The 18838-nt window shown below is 32.7% G+C and overlaps 2 protein-coding genes across 6 annotated transcripts; both read right to left on the bottom strand.

Moving 5' to 3' along the window:
• Positions 1 to 10450, bottom strand: LOC106674309 (solute carrier family 28 member 3-like). 2 transcript variants are annotated; one of them, XM_024229038.1, is made up of 14 exons: positions 10274 to 10450; positions 7226 to 7380; positions 6868 to 7027; positions 6649 to 6802; positions 6434 to 6593; positions 6186 to 6383; positions 4989 to 5150; positions 4836 to 4929; positions 4620 to 4776; positions 817 to 985; positions 606 to 764; positions 364 to 544; positions 195 to 287; positions 1 to 120 (listed from the first exon to the last, which is right to left on the bottom strand). In XM_024229038.1, the coding sequence occupies exons 2-13, from the start codon at positions 7367 to 7369 to the stop codon at positions 259 to 261; spliced, it is 1767 nt and encodes a 588-aa protein (XP_024084806.1). In that variant the 5' UTR covers positions 7370 to 7380; positions 10274 to 10450; the 3' UTR covers positions 1 to 120; positions 195 to 258. The 2 variants fall into 2 exon arrangements, with proteins under 2 accessions (XP_024084806.1, XP_024084807.1); XM_024229039.1 differs by lacking the exon at positions 10274 to 10450 and adding an exon at positions 9192 to 9374.
• Positions 10451 to 12606: 2156 nt separating this feature from the next.
• On the bottom strand, positions 12607 to 15823 carry LOC106674008 (intraflagellar transport protein 46 homolog). 4 transcript variants are annotated; one of them, XM_014406430.2, is made up of 10 exons: positions 15641 to 15737; positions 15453 to 15554; positions 15195 to 15383; positions 14988 to 15014; positions 14757 to 14899; positions 14383 to 14457; positions 14090 to 14318; positions 13917 to 14029; positions 13013 to 13140; positions 12607 to 12947 (listed from the first exon to the last, which is right to left on the bottom strand). In XM_014406430.2, exons 2-10 carry the CDS (start codon positions 15498 to 15500, stop codon positions 12823 to 12825), a joined length of 1077 nt encoding a protein of 358 aa, XP_014261916.1. In that variant the 5' UTR covers positions 15501 to 15554; positions 15641 to 15737; the 3' UTR covers positions 12607 to 12822. The 4 variants fall into 4 exon arrangements, with proteins under 4 accessions (XP_014261916.1, XP_014261918.1, XP_014261919.1 ...); XM_014406432.2 differs by having other exon boundaries at positions 15195 to 15385; positions 15456 to 15554; XM_014406433.2 differs by lacking the exons at positions 15453 to 15554; positions 15641 to 15737 and adding an exon at positions 15759 to 15823.
• Positions 15824 to 18838: the final 3015 nt, after the last annotated feature.

Below are 18838 nucleotides of genomic sequence, written 5' to 3'. Positions count from 1 at the left end.
TTATAATAATAAATTTCTTTATTGAAATAAATTTAGTTTAAAATGCAGTCATCCTGGTCACCATCCAATAGAGTCCAATTACATTTTGCTCTCGATAGTTTCAATGTAACAAAATCAAAACTAATTTTTTATTAGATTAAAGTATTTATTAAAAATTAAATTTTCAGTAATTTACAGTGATAATGTAGTCTTACTTTTAAAAAAATATTTTGTGTATTTTTATAGATGATATTGATTGTTCTGGAAAAATTTAACTTTTTAGAAGCCATTTTCTGGTGTCAACAAACCTGAAATGTTTACAAATTACTTAGCATCAAAGTTTTGAGAATTTTAATTAAAAAGATGATATTTGATAAAGCTCACCTGCTATGCACGCAGATGAAAAACTGGTAATACACCCTGTGACAAAAGCGCGGAATGAAACATTGATAATTGATTCTCGTTTGCTCGGCGCAAGACTAGACAAAAATGCTATCATGGTTGCGAGTGCTCCTGGGTTTGCAAATCCACATAATGCGAACGTTGCGATTGCTTCGGACCTCGCCTTTAAAGCCAAATGATTACGATTCAACACTCGAGCAATCCTAACGCAACAGTTTACTTACCGATAATTTCCCAGCAGATTTCAACTCGCTAAGTTTAACATAGGCAATAAATTCATTCGCTATTGTTTTAATGCCAATGAGAGAAGCGACTAGTTCGCATTCTTCGTGCTTGACACCCATAGCCCAAGCCAATGGTATGAATATTATACCTAGAATATACTACAGATTCATGTTAGAAAATATTCAATTCATTCATATGACATGGTATTACATCAAGCGTAAGGTTTTCAATTCCTACGAGATATCCCAACCAAAGAATAATCCCATCAAGTAAATTTATAAATGATACTGATGCGATAACAGAAGCAATTATAGAACTAACGATAGTTGTTGCCATAAAAGTCCCCTTGCACGCTGCGTCCATAACGCTCACATCATCACTGAAAGAGAAAACTTGGAATATAAAAATTACAAATAATTAAGCATATTCAAGTATCTCGGAAAAATAAAGGTTGTCTGAGTCGCCAGACACGAATCTGGAGGATAACAAGTTGGCTAAGGAAATCTCAACCTCCAGACCTGACCAAGTGATCCCTCTCTAATTAAATAAAGTAAATACAATCAGTGAGTTGGCAGGGAAGCTTCTACTTATTAAGTGCATATTTTTTATGTGTATAATAATATAACAACATGACATATAACATGACCCCGAGTCCCCCATTAGCCTGATGGATCTAAAAACAAAAATGAAAAATTCGATGTATTGTAAATGGCAGGCTCGCTGGAATGAAAGTAATGAAAAATTAAAATACATAAAAGTACGGTGAGGCCATGGCCCGTGGAGAATTTGGAAAAACGTAACAAAATAATATTAACAAGATTGCAAATAGGTCACACATGTCTCACGTACGGTCACCGGAAAAAATGGGTAGAAGTCAAAAATGCTGCCCACTCTGTGAAAACCCAGTAACAGTGAGACATCTATTAGAGGAATGTAATAAGTTAGGAGAGTACCGAGAATGGTGTGACCTACCATCTAATCTGGAAATAGTTCTTAAGCATAACAGTGATTTCAAATATAATCTTATTAGGTACTTAACATTGATAAATGCGTATGTATACATATAACCAACCACACGTGGTATATCTCCATTCTGCAGTGTGAATGTATTTGCTAGCATGGGTGATGAGGTTGTCTGGGTGTGGCTGTGACTGAATATCGAGAAGCTCACAGGCCCGCCAAATTAGTTTAGATAATTATATATTTGTTATTTGATGTGAGGGACAGGTCCCCGTTATCAAGGTTCTAGTAATACTACCGAGATGCTGCAATCTCTCCAATATGAATGTATTTATTAGCGTGAATGTTTTGTGGATGTCGAGGAATATCGAGTACTCCACAAGCCCGTCAAAAGGAAATTAGTCTAATGGATGAATGAAATTCTGTACATACTGTATGAATGTATTTATTAGCACGAATGGAAGGAAGTCGGTAGGATTATGACCGACTTTTTATTTAGTTGTAGGGGCAGGACCTCAGTCGTGCACCTGTACTCTGAGCCCTGCCAACTGTAGATTAGGTAATAATTTTCTTAGCGTGAGTGGGTATTGTTAGTGAGTCTGTAAATATTGAAGTATTTTTAATAAACCACGTATGGGATGGTAGGAAAGAGCAACAAGACACTCCTCTGTTTGGTCGGTAGGAAACAAAATTAAAAGAAGAGATATAGTGAATGAGATAGAGATAAAGTTGAAATGAAACAAAGAAAAATGCGAGAAGCTTATATACGTGAGGTGCTGGCAATGATCCTAGTAGTTAGCCGGCCGGGGGGGAAAAAAAAAAAAAAAACGAAAGATTACACTTCCCAAAGGAAAACCGATTTTCTGATTTCTGCCAAGATTGGACATACCCACAAAGTGCAAAATAGTTAACTCTTCTTTTCTATTGCAGAGCGAACATAAGTTAGACACTTCGAATGAGTATTTATTTAGATGGATTAACTCACATCTAGCTTTAAAAATCCAACTAATTTGATCAGTTCTTAAGTCACAATTTACATATTTATTGACAGAATTCAGTTGCCTATATAAACTACATAAGTGAACTATCTGTATATATTCACTAATTTCGTGGTCCGCTTGTCCAATTAATATATTACAATTAATTAAGGTTTTTAGTTCAGATAAAAAAGTCAATGGCATGAGCGGGATTCGAACCCACGATACCACTTGAGCTATCGTGACCTTGATCCACTCGGACACCAACTTCCCATCTCAACCCCACCTTTTGAGTTTTTCCTCCTTTTTGCCACTTTTCAAATGTCGTGTAATCGGATTGGATTCTAGACGACAAATGAAATGGGCAAGGAGAGCTTTAGTGAAGTATACTTCATTTTTAATCATTAATTCACTAATTTCGTGGTCCACTTGACCAATTAATACATTACAATTAATTAAGGTTTTTAGTTGAGATAAAAAAGTCAATGGCACGAGTTGGTGTCCGAGTGGATCGAGGTCACGATAGCTCAAGTGGTAGACCTGCGGTGTATCTAGCCGAAGATCGTGGGTTCGAATCCCACTCGTGCCATTGACTTTTTTATCTCAACTAAAAACCTTAATTAATTGTTTCTGTATATACTTGTTTTTTTAGGTTAGCCTCGCCTTCTCAAAGATATTTTCTACTTTACAATCTGTGCTTATCAACTCTGTTACAGTTATTCCATATTCCGTTTCCAACTTTTTATATACTTCAAACCAATACACATTTTTAAGCTTAATTTGATTTACAAAGTAATTGGGGTACCGTTACGATGGTAGACTGAGACATTTACGCAAATAATTTAAATGTAGTTTTAAGATACATATAAATACAAAAAAACGGGAACAACTCTAGCTCTAAATACAAAAAATGACTATGTGTATGCGATGGTAAATTAAGCATTTTTTTTTTCAAAAAATCCCTCTGCACTTGCTCTACACATTGCAGCTGCTCACACCCCCATGTCTGGGCTCCATAACAAACGTTTTACAAATACTTTCAAATATAACCATTTTGGATTTAAAAGATATTTTATTATTTGACATTATGCCATGGAGGGAGCCAATGATAAATTTACACTTTGTCCTTTTTTCCTCAAAATGTTTCTGGAAGGACCCCCTTGAAGACAATGTTATACCTAAATATTTGTAATTTCCTACCACCTCTATTTTTTTGTTTCCAAACCACCATTTCTCATTTTTAGCAGTTCTTCCACCATTTCTGAAAACTACTATTTTGGATTTATCCATGTTTATAATTAAATTCCATTTTAAACAATTTCAAATTGGTTGATCATTTTTTGCAAAGTTAATTTATCCGAAGCCAATACAACAATGTCATCAGCAAAGGCTAGTAACCTGATACATTTTCCCATTATATTAACACCCATTATATTAAATCATAAGCATCATTCAAAAATAGCACAAACAACAATGGACTCAGGACAGAGCTTTGCTTCACTCCCATGTTTGTGTTACAACTCTCTGTCAGGCCATTTTTATTCCAGACTGCAGCCTCTGAACCTTCGTACAATTTTCTAAGTGCTCTTAACATTTTGTCTGAAATTCCTTATTGGTAGTTTGTAGAATAGAGCCTGCCTATCAATACGATCGAAAGCCGCTGAAAGATCTACAAAGAAAGCATACACTCTCTTTCGCTTTTGCCTCAATTTCAATTTACCAATGCTAGTTAATGTAAATATATGATCATTGGTTGTTTTTCTAAACCTTGCTTGAAATATTTTTTATGTGTATATTGAAATTGAATGTATTTATTAGCATGAATAAAGAGTTGTGAGAAGTAGTAGCATGAGAGTGTGTCTTGGTTTAAAAATTGCACTGGGGCTGAATTGATCTAACTGGTAACAACCCGTACCTAACTTTGTCAGTGGGATAGATATGACTGCCAAAACCTGTGGGTGATTCTCACTGCTTGCTTCAAGAAATAATAAGAAATAATAATACAATTCTGCACAAATGTTCATAGATTTGTGTACAGAGTTGAGCTTATATCAATCAATCAATAAATCGTATTACCTTTGGACAAGAAGTATATTTTTTGACGTTGATGATTTTACAGTTTCAGGATAATAGAGTTTAGCGTAAGTCAGCGCACCCGGTGCTGCCATTATTGACGCAGTGATAACATTTTTTGGGTCTATGCCCAGTGATGTATAAGCAGCAAGCATTGTCCCTGTAAATAAAATATGTATATCCACTGTTGTTCGTTATAATTAAAATTAACCAAATGACCAGCAACCGTCGCAAAACAGCCAGTCATCACCGCATGAATCTCAGAATTGGTCAAATATTTTATGTAAACATTGTACAAAAGTGGTGCCTCACTCTGAAATCACAAAAATTATGTATAAAACAAACAAAAAAGTAATAATAATGAACAAATACCATTCCTAGAAAAACAGTAGCAACTGCATTGACACTTTCTATGACTGTGGTTCCAAGCACAAACTGGATGGATTTGCCAATTTTCAAACAGATGATTTGCATCCAGCCAAGATAGTACAGTACCTGCACAATCATCGATAGAAAATAGAGCACTGACAGCGCCTAAAACAATTTATAAAACGTTATTTTCTGAGAATCTAATAAATCAAATTTTCAATAAATCAAAAGTAATATTACAAAAGCACTTCACATGAAATTGGCTTTATACGGTAAAAGTTCTTTGACGAAAGATGTTTTATTACAAATCTGTACAGTTCAACTTTTATTAAAAATAAAAATTCTTGTAGCATAAAATATTTATGTTACTTGTTTCATACTTGTTTGTACATGTGTCACCTTTTCAACTATCAACACAAATTGTATATAATTTTGTCAGCCCAATTTTGGTCAAACACGTTCAACTTATGCCAAGCAACTAATTCATCCACAAATTTTTTATTTTCTCTGTTTTTTAGGTATTTTTTGACGCCTTCAATCATAGCTGTATGTACTTTTGTCAGAAATATTTTTTTTAAAGTGAATATTCTAAAATTTATCATTGTTATTGAAGCATCAATAATGATGAACTGTTAAAGTGTAATGTCTATTTTCCAAAGACCTATAAAAATAACACTAAATTTTCAATGTTAAAAAAAAATCAACTTATAAATAATATTTAGTAATCAATTTTTTAAAATTACATTTGATTAAAAAATAGTCACCTTACAGTAGAACTGTGCTTGAGCAAGGTAGCAAGTATCTGAGTTTCCTGTTCCGATTCTTGGAGAAAAAAAGGTTGTTTTATTGGATATAGTGTTGATAGTTTTATGTCCTAGTGTGTGTTGAAAGTGAATGAATTTATTAGCGTGATTGTGTAGTGTGAGAGGGTCGATGGCAGAATATTTAATACCTCAAACATGTTAATTTCTCTTGCCATCAATGTAAATTTTTTGTACTCATCATAGGTACTTACTTTTATTGTATTTTAATGTGAATTTACGACTGGCTTATTCAAGTTTTTCTTTTATTATTTAAACTGTATAAATTGATCGTTTCACAAAATTTCATATGTACCTCTAATTTTATTATTTCTGCACCCTATTTTAACTTTAATATATAAAAATTTTGAAGAGTTTTTATATCTTAAGTTTTATTTACCTGGAATGCAAAAACATGTTGCTTATTTACGAGGAAGTCTCCGAAAACAAACGCTGCCCCAGTGTAAGCGTAACTGAGAAAATGAACGACTCTATCTCCAATGCAGGAAAAGATTTCCCTTCCAAATTTTATCGGTATTGATATCAACCCCAGAAACATTTGTAGGGAGAGTCCTACCAAAATGGTGTCCCATCTGATCTGAAATGAACTTTTTAAAACAAATACACACGGATATCACATCGACATACATATTCTGGGTGTTTGGAGAAAACAAGACCGCATAACAAAAACGCGACTATTCCCAATAATGACATAATTCTGTTTAATTCGTCGGTGACAACTGTGTCATATATTACAAATCCAAAGAATAAGAGTAGAAATACTGCTGCGGTTGTACATCGGCCGTATCTGTTAAATAAAATCAAATTTAATTTTGCATAAAACATGATCATCCAATACTAACTTTTTAAATAATAATCCAAATCCATTATCACAGTTAAAATGAAACATGTTGAAATATTTATATTTATTCAACGTATTGTATACAATGGATATAATTAACAAACCAATCAACATAAATGCCATTCCATAGCCGGTGCACCAGTCAATGTAGAAACCTATACCAGATTTAAAATTATATAATCAAAAATAATTAAAATATTATAATGGTGCTAATATTTACCTGTATCTACAAACGTTTTTATTACAAAACCAATGTATATAATAATTATTAAAAAGAAAAAGACTTGTCCTAACCTAAGAACGACATTTTTAAAGTTAGACAAGAAGTTTTTGGCTTTCCGTCTAAACAAGCCAGAATAATAGCCTAAAATGCCACCACACTAAAATAGAAAAAAAATTAAACAGAAGTTTTACAATCAAAATAAAGTAATAATGGTTTAAATAAATTAAAATTTCAGTGAAAAATTGTAATATTAGAATTTTTTTAAAATGGTAAAGTGAAATAAATTACATATTTTATAATAAAAATAGATGATTTATTTAGGGAATAAATATTAATGGTAGAAAAAGACATTTACCGGTTCGATAAAAGCATCTGGCTTTAATTCGTTATTAGAAATAGAAGAGATCAAGTTGGGGTCAACCAATAAATCTTGTGTACTTGTAGACGACATAGGATGGTCTGGTATTTTTTGTACGAGAATAGTCTCATTATTTTTCATTTTTTAACCAGCTAAAATTATAAATATTAATTAAAGAGAATATTAGTATTTATATTATAAATTTATTTATAAATATTGGATATTATAAATCAGACTGGATGTGTGAATAGTAACTAATGGAAAGGAGGACGAGGTATCTAAGGATGTCACAACCTCCGGACTTAACCACCGCGATCTTATTCCTTGGCTCAATATAGGGAGCATGTATGACTGCCACACAATATGAGAATTGTGCTTGTGAATGTTCAAGCACTCCCTACTATCTCGTCTCTCCTGAATCTTCCAAGGACCTAATCACCGAATCCTTCAGCAACAAACTACACCTGTACTAAACACAACTTTGACCTGTTCGGACATATGGAGTGGAGCAGTTGGGTACCATCAAACCATTTAGTATCAAACTAATTCAAGTGATCCATTCAAATTCAGGAGAATTCTCTAAGCTTTTTACTACATCTTAACCTCACCATCTACCATGACTTCCTTGGCATTCCCTTCATTCAAGACTTGATCTGTTCCCATCTGAAGTTCTATTATAGTTTCTTCAGTTTCTATAGTTTCCCTATTCAAGCACTCTCTACTATCTCACCTCTCCTGAATCCTCCAAGGACCTAATCACCTCCGAATCCATCAGCGACAACCTAAAACTGTACTAAACACAACTTTGTCCTGTTCAGACATATGGAGTGGAGCTGTTGGATACCACCAAGCCATTTAATATCAACCTAATTCAAGCATTCCGGTCAAATTCAGAAGAATTCTCCAAGCTCTTTATCTTTAACCTCACCATTCACCATGACCTCGACATTCCCTTCATTCAAGGCTTGATCCGTTCTGACTTGTTGAAGTTCCACTCTAACTTTTTGTCTCACACTGAACACTCAAGCACTCTCTACTATATCACCTCTCCTGAATCCTCCAAGGACCTAATCCTTCAGCAACAAACTAAAACTGTACCAAACACAGCTTTGACCTGTTTGGACATATGGAGTGGAGCAGTTTGGGTACCATCAAACCATTTAGTATCAAACTAATTCAAGTGATCCATTCAAATTCAGGAGAATTCTCTAAGCTTTTTACTACATCTTAACCTCACCATCTACCATGACTTCCTTGGCATTCCCTTCATTCAAGACTTGATCTGTTCCCATCTGAAGTTCTATTATAGTTTCTTCAGTTTCTATAGTTTCCCTATTCAAGCACTCTCTACTATCTCACCTCTCCTGAATCCTCCAAGGACCTAATCACCTGCGAATCCGTCAGCAACGAACTAAAACTGTACTAAACACAACTTTGACCTGTTCGGACATATGGAGTGGAGCTGTTGGGGCCATCAAACCATTTAGTATCAAACTAATGCAAGTGATCCAAACAAATTCAGGAGAATTCTCCAAGTTTTTTACTACACCTTAACCTCACCATCCACCATGACTTCCTTGACATTCCCTTCATTTAAGACTTGATCTGTTCCCAGCTGAAGTTCTACTCTACTTCTAAGTCCTACCTCCCTGAATCAGGCCTACTTGGCAATGTGTCAGCCTAGGTGACTTATCACAACATGCATTCTCCAGGAGCAGTGCTCATAGTACAAATTTGTATGATTTATGAATTATGACTGAATGTATTATAGGATTCAAGGAAATCATGTATAAGAAAAAAAATGTTTTGTCTGTACACTTATTATTATTGTTATTTTTTTAAAAATTCTTTTTTCATTTGGGTACGTCGAAAAATCAATAATTAAATATTACGGAAAAACAAATAAGCCCAATTATACAATAATGAATGAAACGATCAGAAACAATTTGTGAATATCACTGACCTTAGTATGAAGAGAATGTCACAAGGACTGATGGAATATGGTTTCAAATTGCTGGTTCAAGGAAAAATATTAGCATAGAGACAGAGTATCTGTTATCGCTGATCGTTATCTGATCTGCAATCTTTGGCATAGTAGAAATATCAGCAAACTTGATTCATTGGCATAGTCACAGGCTGAAGTTAGCTTTGTAAATATTTGAAAATGCCATAGCAGAATCTAGGCGTTTTTTTTAATCTGAATATGAATGCTTTTTGTCGTCACTATTTTTTTTTTTTCATAATTACACTATCTGTTTATGGATAAATGCATCAAATCATGTTTTATTTATTATGCAATTTTATATTTATTTAATGTCGAATCTTTATAATGAATATTGTGATTTTATTATATACATACTAATATACTATATATACTAGTATAATTAGGCCAAGAAGAAGCAAAGAAATGAGAATTAGGAATTTTATGTTTATTTTAAGTTTATTATTGAAACTAAATTGATACACAAATGATAAGAATTTAATTTAATTTTGTAAAATAGTATATTGTAAAGAAAGATTGAAACGTTGCTACTATAAAGAAAATGTTTTTCTAAACCTACATCACACCAGACCATATCTTACGATCTCTAAATAATCATTAATTACCGATCACTAAATACTGCACATTGTAAAGAAAAATGAAAGTATCATTTTACAAATTTTGCCCAAATAAATTCTCCGATAAACTAATCAATCAGAAAATTAGACATCGATTGAGCAATTGCCATGTGACTTGTGACAATGAATCGCTTGGTTTTATCTCACTTAAAAATTTATTAATTTCAGCGAGGAAAAAGTAAATTCAGAAATTTGGGATAAATTTTCCTTTATTATTTCCTTATATACCTCGAGATGGTATGGAGGAAAGAAATGTACTTTATTATTAGAATAATTTTTATTCTATCAATTAACGCAAAATAATGTTTTTTATTCTTTGAAATAACTTTTATATAAATCTGTACAATTTTTTGATTCCAACAGTAAAATGCCAAAGCAAAAGCCAGATTTTTTTGATTTTTTTAATACAGTGATAATAAAAAATACCTGGTATTGTGATGTCCTTTAATCAAAACCTAAAGAAATTGATTTATTTTAGATAATAAGGAAACTTTGTATTCACTTTATATCTTAAAAAATTTAAATTATTATTTATGAACGATTGCACTTGCTACTTGTATTCCGAACTGAAATGAAGAGCTTGAACGTTGCCTTGTTATCTATTACAAAATTTGTTATCTTTATTTCTTTCCTACTCAATAATGTTTGGTGTGAACACTGTGTGTATCAGGTTTATTGGTCGATATTTATCAATATTAGCTTAATTTGCATTACAAAATCGATGCTTGGAAAAATAATACTTCATTAGGCATGGTAGTTTTCCCTTTCGCTTTTATTCATTCTCATTTCATTCGGCCTTGAATGAATTTCGCTACCGTTTCTTTTTCCTCTCGTTAGCCTCTGATTTTTAAAAATTCGATCTGTATCTTCCTTATAAGTTTGGATTCAAATTACAGAAGAAAGACAATTCTCTGATTTTTAAAAATTCCTTCTTTTGGATCCAAATTACATAAGAAAGACAATTCTCTGACTTTTTAAAAATTCCATCTATATCTTCCTTATTAGTTTGGATTCAAATTACAGGAGAAAGACAATTCTCTGACTTTTTAAAAATTCCATCTATATGTTCCTTATTAGTTTGGATTCAAATTACAGGAGAAAGACAATTCTCTGATTTTTAAAAATTCCATCTGTATCTTCCTTATAAGTTTGGATTCAAATTACAGAAGAAAGACAATCGTAATTTGTATAAATAGAAATTCAGCAGAAAAGGGATCAACACAGTTGGGAAGAAGGTCGTGTTGGTGTGGGTTCCCGGCCACATAGGGATAGCCGGGAACGAAGAAGCAGACATGGCGACCAAAGAAGCAGCCAGAGGACCTCACGACGCTTCCCAACCTATACGCCCAGCGGATCTCAAGTTATTAATTTCAAATACGATAAAAGAAGAATGGAAAAACCGCTGGGCGCGGAAAAATAGAAATAACCCTGCCAAACTGTGGCAGGTTAAGAAAGACGTCGGTCCCTGGTTCACAGAAAATGGGTCAAAAAGGGAAAAGGTCATACTGACAAGACTACGCATAGGTCATACAAGGATTACACACACCTTCTAGCAGGAAAGCGACCGCAAAGGTGCCCATTATGCAAAGATAGAGTAACAGTCGAGCGCCTTTTCAATTGTAGAAAGCTCGACGTTTATAGGCAATATTTTGGAATATCATCGGACCTGTGCGTAGTCTTGGGGCACGGCAGCGGGCACAAATCGCTGTACCGGTACCTCAGGGCTATAGGGATCTTCAAATGTATATAGTTTATGTGTGTTTATGCTGTGCTTGTGTTGGGTCTGAAGTGTTTGTGTGGTGTTTATGTTAATACATTAGGATGAATGTAATTTATTTACGTGAAAGGAAGGGGTTATTTACCCCGCCCCGAGGAATATCGAGTACTCTGGGGTGAGTGTGTGATGTATGGAGAGTAAAAGTAAGTTATTCGCGCGAATGGAGTGGGTTAAACCCCGCCCCGAGGAATATCGAGTACTCTGGGGGAGTGAATGTGACCAGACTTCTATGTTTGTGGCGATATATATGTTATGTATTGTATGTTGTGTATCTATTCTTAAATTGACAACCTGAGAGCTAGCATTTTAAAATAACGACGTAATATACAAATAAAAGCAGAGAGTCAGTAACCAGATCGAGATGCTCAAATGGCTGCAGTTCAATACAAAACATGCGAGAAAGACAGGAAAGAGAAGGAATACACGCTGAGGGCCTGTGATGACCTCAGCTGTTTGTCGGCCCATAAACCTTCCACTTTATATATAGTCTTAAAGTAACTTTTAGCATGTTGCCAATTAAATTTTGATATTTTTTCTTATTAATTTTTTTTTATTGGCATTATTTTATCAATATTAGCCTGAGCACATAATTAATTTATTTTGTAATTGTATTTTTGTGGGAAAAGAAGTTTGAAAAAAGCCAGGGATGATTGTGGGAATTGAACCCACGAGCGCTGGGTCTAAGAAAAGAGCGTTTAACACTGCGACCAATTGGCTACGTGGTCCCACAGTGTGTAAATAAGTGAGTAAGAAAGTTAAGAATTAATTAAGAAATAAAAACAGGGAAAGTGTAAGAAAGGAAGAATAAGGATGTGATGTAGAAATACCCTCTGACAGTTTTTTATTGGTATATATTTATTTAGATGCCAGGACCAAAGGTGAGAGGGAGTTGAGTGAGTGAGTAAGGGAGTGAGAGAGAGAGAAAAAAAGAGAGAAGGAGAAATAAAGAGTTAGAGACATAAAACGAGAGAGAAAGACAGAAACTTTTTAAAATATATATTTCACTGTTATGTGAGAAGTGGCTGTGTGTTAGGACATGATGACAGGATGGCCATTGTCAAAGAAAAGGACATGAACATTTCAGCTTTGTCGTAAGATAAATATACACAGTTGGTATCATTATTTTATTTTCGTTATATAAATTATTAATCATAGTGTAACTTTAAAAATAAATACATTCAATTTATTTCTATTTATTTTAATCATTTTCATCATTTGTGAGGCTGTCATTATTGTTTTTGTAATTCTTAACAGCCGAATAAAGAGAAAATAGTACATGAAGGGATTCAATTCTTGACTCATAGCGAGGTATGTCAAAAAGAGCTAAATAACAAAAACAAAAAATATATACATTTTTAAACAAATCATGTCAAAAAGTGTCGACATACCGAGTATTATATCGACATATGTAAGAAGATCAACTTCTAATTCTTCAAGAGGGAGACCGACTTCGTTTAGTTTCTGCTCAAAATCTGGAGGCCATTCTTGCATCAAACTGTCAATGTCAGGCATTGGCCTGAAATTTTGAATAAAAAATTTATATAAAATTAATAATAATTTAATCTGACTAGAGTACTGATGAATAAAATAAAAATGATAATAATATAATGATATAATATAATTATGTTATGTGGAATTAAAAACGGAAGACAAAAATAATTATAATAACTTAAAAGGGAGAGGTGTCGGTGGCTGCAACGGTTTAGGCTTTGACATGACGCTCATCACTATAAGGTAAAGGTCCCGGGTTCAAATCCAGCGGCTCTGCATTCGAACCCGATATACTTACAAATGGGCTTTTTTTCAAAAACACCGAGGGTTGATATAACCTATAACCTCTGCTGTTGTGAACCCTCGTAAAAAAATTAAAATTAACTTAAAAATTAAATTGTTTAATGAAGTCCCGATGGGAAACTCTCAAATTTCAGCATGGTGCCAACTTCAATAAAGGCTAAGTTCAAGTAACTTAGCTTGACTGGCTGCTTTAGAGATGATGCTGTTGGTCTGCGAGTCGGTGAAATGCTGAACCGGAACCTGGTCACTTATTGGGTCCATCTTTCTTCAGGGGTTTGCTGAACTAGTCAAATGTGTTTTGCATTGTGCCATCTTCAGTGAGTACTATTTGAGTAGTTCAACAAACACACAAGTGAAGATGGACACAGTAAGTGACCCAGTACCGCTTCACCTTTTGCACGTATTATTATTTATACGATGCTGTAATATTGTTTTTTTTTTAACAATAATTTAAAATTAATCTAAGTAAGCAATTTGGAGAATTTTTAGGTGATATACCTTGAATATTGGATTGTTGGGGCAGGCTTAGATTTATGTAATTCACTTATGTCCTGAATCCACTTTTCGATTGCTTTTGGGTTCTTGTCAGCATTTTGTAATTTTTTGACAACCTGTAAAAAAAAAGTTTAAAAAAAAGCGTTTACATGTTTTAATGTTACAAGACTATGTACAATAGTTTTGGCTGAGCTTTGTTTTGTTGAAGCTCTTAGTTTCAGGTGCATCACAGCCGGCTCGCTCTGGACAGAACTGGGTTCGTCGAGCACTAACAGACCGATCTGGTCATCAATCCCGTCTGGCCTAGCTACTTTTATGAATGCGTCGATGTCGCCTACGGCTGGAATATACTCAGGGACAAATTGCTGTAGTTTGTAATCCATGTCCATGACTTGTGGCGTGTAACTTGAATGGGACAAAATTTTATTTTGTCTTATCTGAATTTCAAGACATAAGACGATATACTTACTAAGTTATATACTCAAAAAGTTCTTTGATATCGCTTGAAACGGGCAAGTGTTCATATTCTTTTGGATCATACGCCCTAAAATATAAATTTTCCATAAAAACTATTATTTTTCAATTATCCAATTGATATATTTTGTCATATATAATGTCAATCTGATAAAAAAAATATAAAATAAAATTTATTTAAAAATATTTTGTTAAAAATATTAAGTTTGAACTAAAAATTGAATAAATCTTGTACTAATGTTTGGCATGAAAAAATTCCAACATATTATTTATTTATTCAACAATTTTTATTCTGACAGCAAATTTTAGTAATTTTATATATTCATGTGTTATATGGAATTATGATTCTGGTATACATTGAAAACTCACCCTTCTAGAACTGCAGCCTGAACATCTTCATCATCATCATCATCAGAATTTTCAGACCCTTCTGAGCTTTCGGCCGTATTTCCCATTTCCCTGGCATAGGGACTGTTTGTAGGATTGAGCCTCACATTTGGTGTCGATCGATTCTTAAAACAAAAAAGAAAAATTGTCTATTTATTCAAAAATCAATTTTCAATTATAAAAATATAAAAAAATTAAGAAAAACAATCCTACATAGTGAAGTCTTGCTTGTATGTGATCCTGGAAGTTTGTTTATTTTTAGTGGACAACTTTAAACTTTGTTATGGTGTGAAATCCGACAATATTCATAGATTTAATTTTATTTTGGCTATTTGTTTTAATACTAAGAAATATTCTTTCGGCTTTAATTTCAGCAGAATTTTTTCGTGTCTTTCGCACGTTAAAACATTGTTTTATTACCAGCTTGTTAGCTGATTGAGGACGTTCGTTTTTAGGCCGCATTTCGGCATGCATTTCCATCCTGCTCGGAGGGTAGTTTTTTGGGCTTTTGGGAGAGTTGCCAGAGTTACTCTGCACTTCATCGGCGTCTACGACATCAACTTCATCGTCGTACATCGTCGCGAGTCTTGAAGCCTGTCTGGTCGGTTTCTAAAACAAGAGTATTGCCATTAAAAGTAACAAAATTTTTATAATAATGTGATTAACGTATTTTTTTGCCTTTTTTCTCATTCTTATCGATGGCTTTCTTTCCATTTTTCCTAGCATAATTTTAACAGTGTTTATTTTCTAATTGCATAAATCTTGAATGAATTCCTCGGACTAAAGTTAAAAATTAAATTAATTGTAGTATTAGTTTTATTAAACGTAAAGCTAACACTGTATTATAAAATAATAAAAAAATATACTTAATAATTAGAAAGTTCCTATATTTAACACTTTTCTTAAGAACCTGAAGGCTGAAGGTTATTAATGTTTTTAATATTAAAAAGTAATTTTATATTAATAAATAGAACATATGCTTACATTATAAAATAAAGAAGATTGTCAAACTGGAAAAGACTGGCATGAGGGTTTTGTACTCTGTTACCTATGGCAACATTTGGTTGCTAACAACAAAACTATTTTATAAATCGCCAAATAAGCTTAATTCTTAATTTATTTAAATTTCTTTAACCATATTTTTAATTGTGATAATAATCTGAATATTAATGATACATAATTTTTATTGCTAACTTTCATAGTATTTTAACTTAATAGGAGGTCTTGAGTAGTGGTATAAATGTTATTAAGGAAGTGAAAGGCAAATTAGTTCAGGGTGATACAGATAAAAAGTCAAAAAATTCTTTTTTCATCTCTTATGTAACAGTAGAGTTAATAAAAAATTTAATAAACAATAAAAGAATTTAAATTCCAGCATCACAGATAAAATAAAAAACCTTCAAAATTATACATAAATATTTAAATTTAAAAAATTTAAAGAGTAATTAATTTATCAATTAATAATTGATGCATAAATAACACCTTACATCTACTGGTCCTAAAAGTGAATTTGTCGATTTATCTATTGCAGAAACTATTTGTTCCTATTTCTATACGGAGGAATCTATGAGTATATTTTTTGACATATCAACACATATTTGTTAAACATATTAACACATCAACACATTTCAAAATAAGAAAAATATTTGAAGATTATTTCACAACAGACAAGCGCAAATACTTTCAACTACTAGAGAAGCTAGATAAAAGATATATAGAGGTGGAGAGAGAGAGAGAGAGTGNAGAGAAAGTGAGTGAGTGAGTGAGTGAGTGAGAGAGAGAGAGAGAGAGAGTGAGTCAGCGAAAGAAGGAGAGAGAGCAAATGAGTCAGTGAAAAAGAGAGAATTGTTAACTAGTTTTAACACAAAAACTATAAGGTAGATGTAAAAATCGAATAAACAAGAGAGAAGAGTCAATGGGGAGAGGAGAAAGTGTGAGAGTCAGTGAGAGATAGAATGAGAGAAGAGATTGAAAGGGAGAAGAAAAGAAAGCAAGAAAGAGAGGGAGAGAGAGAGATTGATTAATATCGCTATATTTACATAATCCCTCAAGATTTGGTCTCGAGGACCACTCTTACATCTAAAGAGAAGTAAAGATTTATTTTTACAATTGCTCTACTCAAACTTTTAGAAGTACATAAAACAAAAATATTCCTTGGTTTTACACTTTGACCAATTCATTGTACAACAAGAACGCGAACGAAAAATAACATAACAATAACTAAATAAATTAAATTTTGCTTTTCAAAATAAAACAAAATTCCTTCAGCACAAAGTAAAATAAGTGAACTTTCTTTTACAGGGTATTTAGTTCTTATTAACAGAGAGATATTAAAATGTCCAATGGTATTATGATTTAAATTAAGCATAGTTTTAAATTGAATTAACCTTAGTTTTTACATCTCTTATAACAGTAATTAAATATATATATAAACTTAGTTATTAAACTGACAATAGTAATTAACAATAAAAATAAAAGTACATTTTTTCTTTAATTTTTCTGACCAAATCTTACACATACCTAAAAAAAGTAACCGAGTTTTTAATTGTTTTTTAAAACTTTCTATTTTATTACATTTCTGCATGCAGTTGGGAGTTTAGAGAACGTTTGGGCACCTTTCATTATAAAAGAATTACTAAATGTTTTTGTTCTATGTTTTTGTAGATATATATGCCTATCTTTATATCTTGTATTAATATTATGTATTTCAGAAGTGAATTTAATGTTCTCATATGTATGCTGGGGTTTTTTGTTTTTATTATTTTAAACACGGTACATAGAATTTTATAATCCAACATGTCTTTTATTTTTAAAATTTCTAGCTGCGCAAATTTGTCATGTATGCAATCATCATATTTTAAATTTAAAATATACCTCATATTTACTCCTACTTGTAATCTATAAATTTGCATGCAATTTAAATCGCTCATGGAAGCTAGGCCGTACAATATGTAGGGAAATATCAGGGTTTGCACTAACTTTTTTTGAACATTGACATTGCATTTTACAACCTATAATAATTATTTTAATTTATAAACTATAGAATACATTTTACCTTTGATTGATAATGTTTGTGAATTCCAATTTAAATTTTTTTCTATAATTAAACCTAAGCATTTTACTTTTTCTTCAAACTTTAATTTGTTTTCTTCTATTTTGATTTTACTAATGCAATTTACATTTATTTTTTCTAGCAATTTATTAAGACCTATCAATATGGCTTTACATTTGTTAGGATTCAGTACTAATGAGTGCATTCTACTCCAGTCATTTAGATTTTGTAAGTCTGGTTAACTTTAGCTATGGTATCATTTATATTCAGTGTGTTAGATTGTACAAAAGCATTTAAATCATCTGCGTACATGCACAATTTACAAGTTCGAAAAGCGTCTTCAATATTGTTTATGTAAATGGAGAAAATTAGCGCTGACAGTGTTGACCCCTGTGGTACTCCTTACTTAATCAATTGACTGTCAAACCTACGGCCCTCAGCAGTTTTAATTTTCTGATGTCTATTATTTAAATAGCTATGGAACCACATCACCTTATCAGAAAAATTAATTGATTTCATTATGGCCATTAGTATTTCGTGATTAACGCTATTAAATGCATGACTGAAGTCCACAAGGGTCATCACCGTCACCTGGTTTTCATCGATACTTTTTCTTATTTCATCCGTCAGCATGATCATAGCAGTTTCAGTGCTATGTGCATTTCGGTAGCCATATTGATATGGTTTAAGAATGTTTCGCGTTTCTATATATGAATATATTTGATTGAATACAATTTTATCAAAAAATTTTCCCAGTACACATATTATATTGATGGGTCTATATGAGGAACAATCTACTACTGGTGATTTTCAAAATATAACTTTTAGAGGGTCTGTGTGTGAGGCGAGAGTAGTCTCGGAAATAGGTACAGGTACAGGACTGCAGGTCGCAGGACATGGTGACAGGATCAGGACGGCTATTGTCGAAGAAGGGGGTCGTGAAACGCGAAGGCGCAGCCGCTATGCGCAGATTGTTGTGAAACGTTAAGGAACGAGTGGGAAATGGAAAAGG

The sequence above is a fragment of the Cimex lectularius genome, unplaced genomic scaffold (genome assembly GCF_000648675.2).
Source record: "Cimex lectularius strain Harlan isolate CLEC.00 unplaced genomic scaffold, Clec_2.1 scaffold210, whole genome shotgun sequence".
In the NCBI taxonomy this organism is placed as follows: Eukaryota; Metazoa; Arthropoda; class Insecta; order Hemiptera; family Cimicidae; genus Cimex; species Cimex lectularius.
Note: the sequence above shows the minus strand (reverse complement) of the source record. Positions and strands in the feature narration are given on the sequence as shown.

Coding starts and splice junctions, on each gene's coding strand:
- LOC106674309 (XM_024229038.1), bottom strand. CDS start 7,369: ATGAAAAATAATGAGACTATTCTCGTACAAAAAATACCAGACCATCCT. Junction 4,777..4,835: donor CTGTTTTGCGACGGTTGCTG/GTCATTTGGTTA, acceptor TTTTATTTACAG/GGACAATGCTTGCTGCTTAT. Junction 545..605: donor AATCTGCTGGGAAATTATCG/GTAAGTAAACTG, acceptor TTGGCTTTAAAG/GCGAGGTCCGAAGCAATCGC.
- LOC106674008 (XM_014406430.2), bottom strand. CDS start 15,500: ATGCTAGGAAAAATGGAAAGAAAGCCATCGATAAGAATGAGAAAAAAG. Junction 14,900..14,987: donor TACAAGCAAGACTTCACTAT/GTAGGATTGTTT, acceptor TTTTGTTTTAAG/AATCGATCGACACCAAATGT. Junction 14,458..14,756: donor CAGGCTGCAGTTCTAGAAGG/GTGAGTTTTCAA, acceptor TTTATATTTTAG/GGCGTATGATCCAAAAGAAT.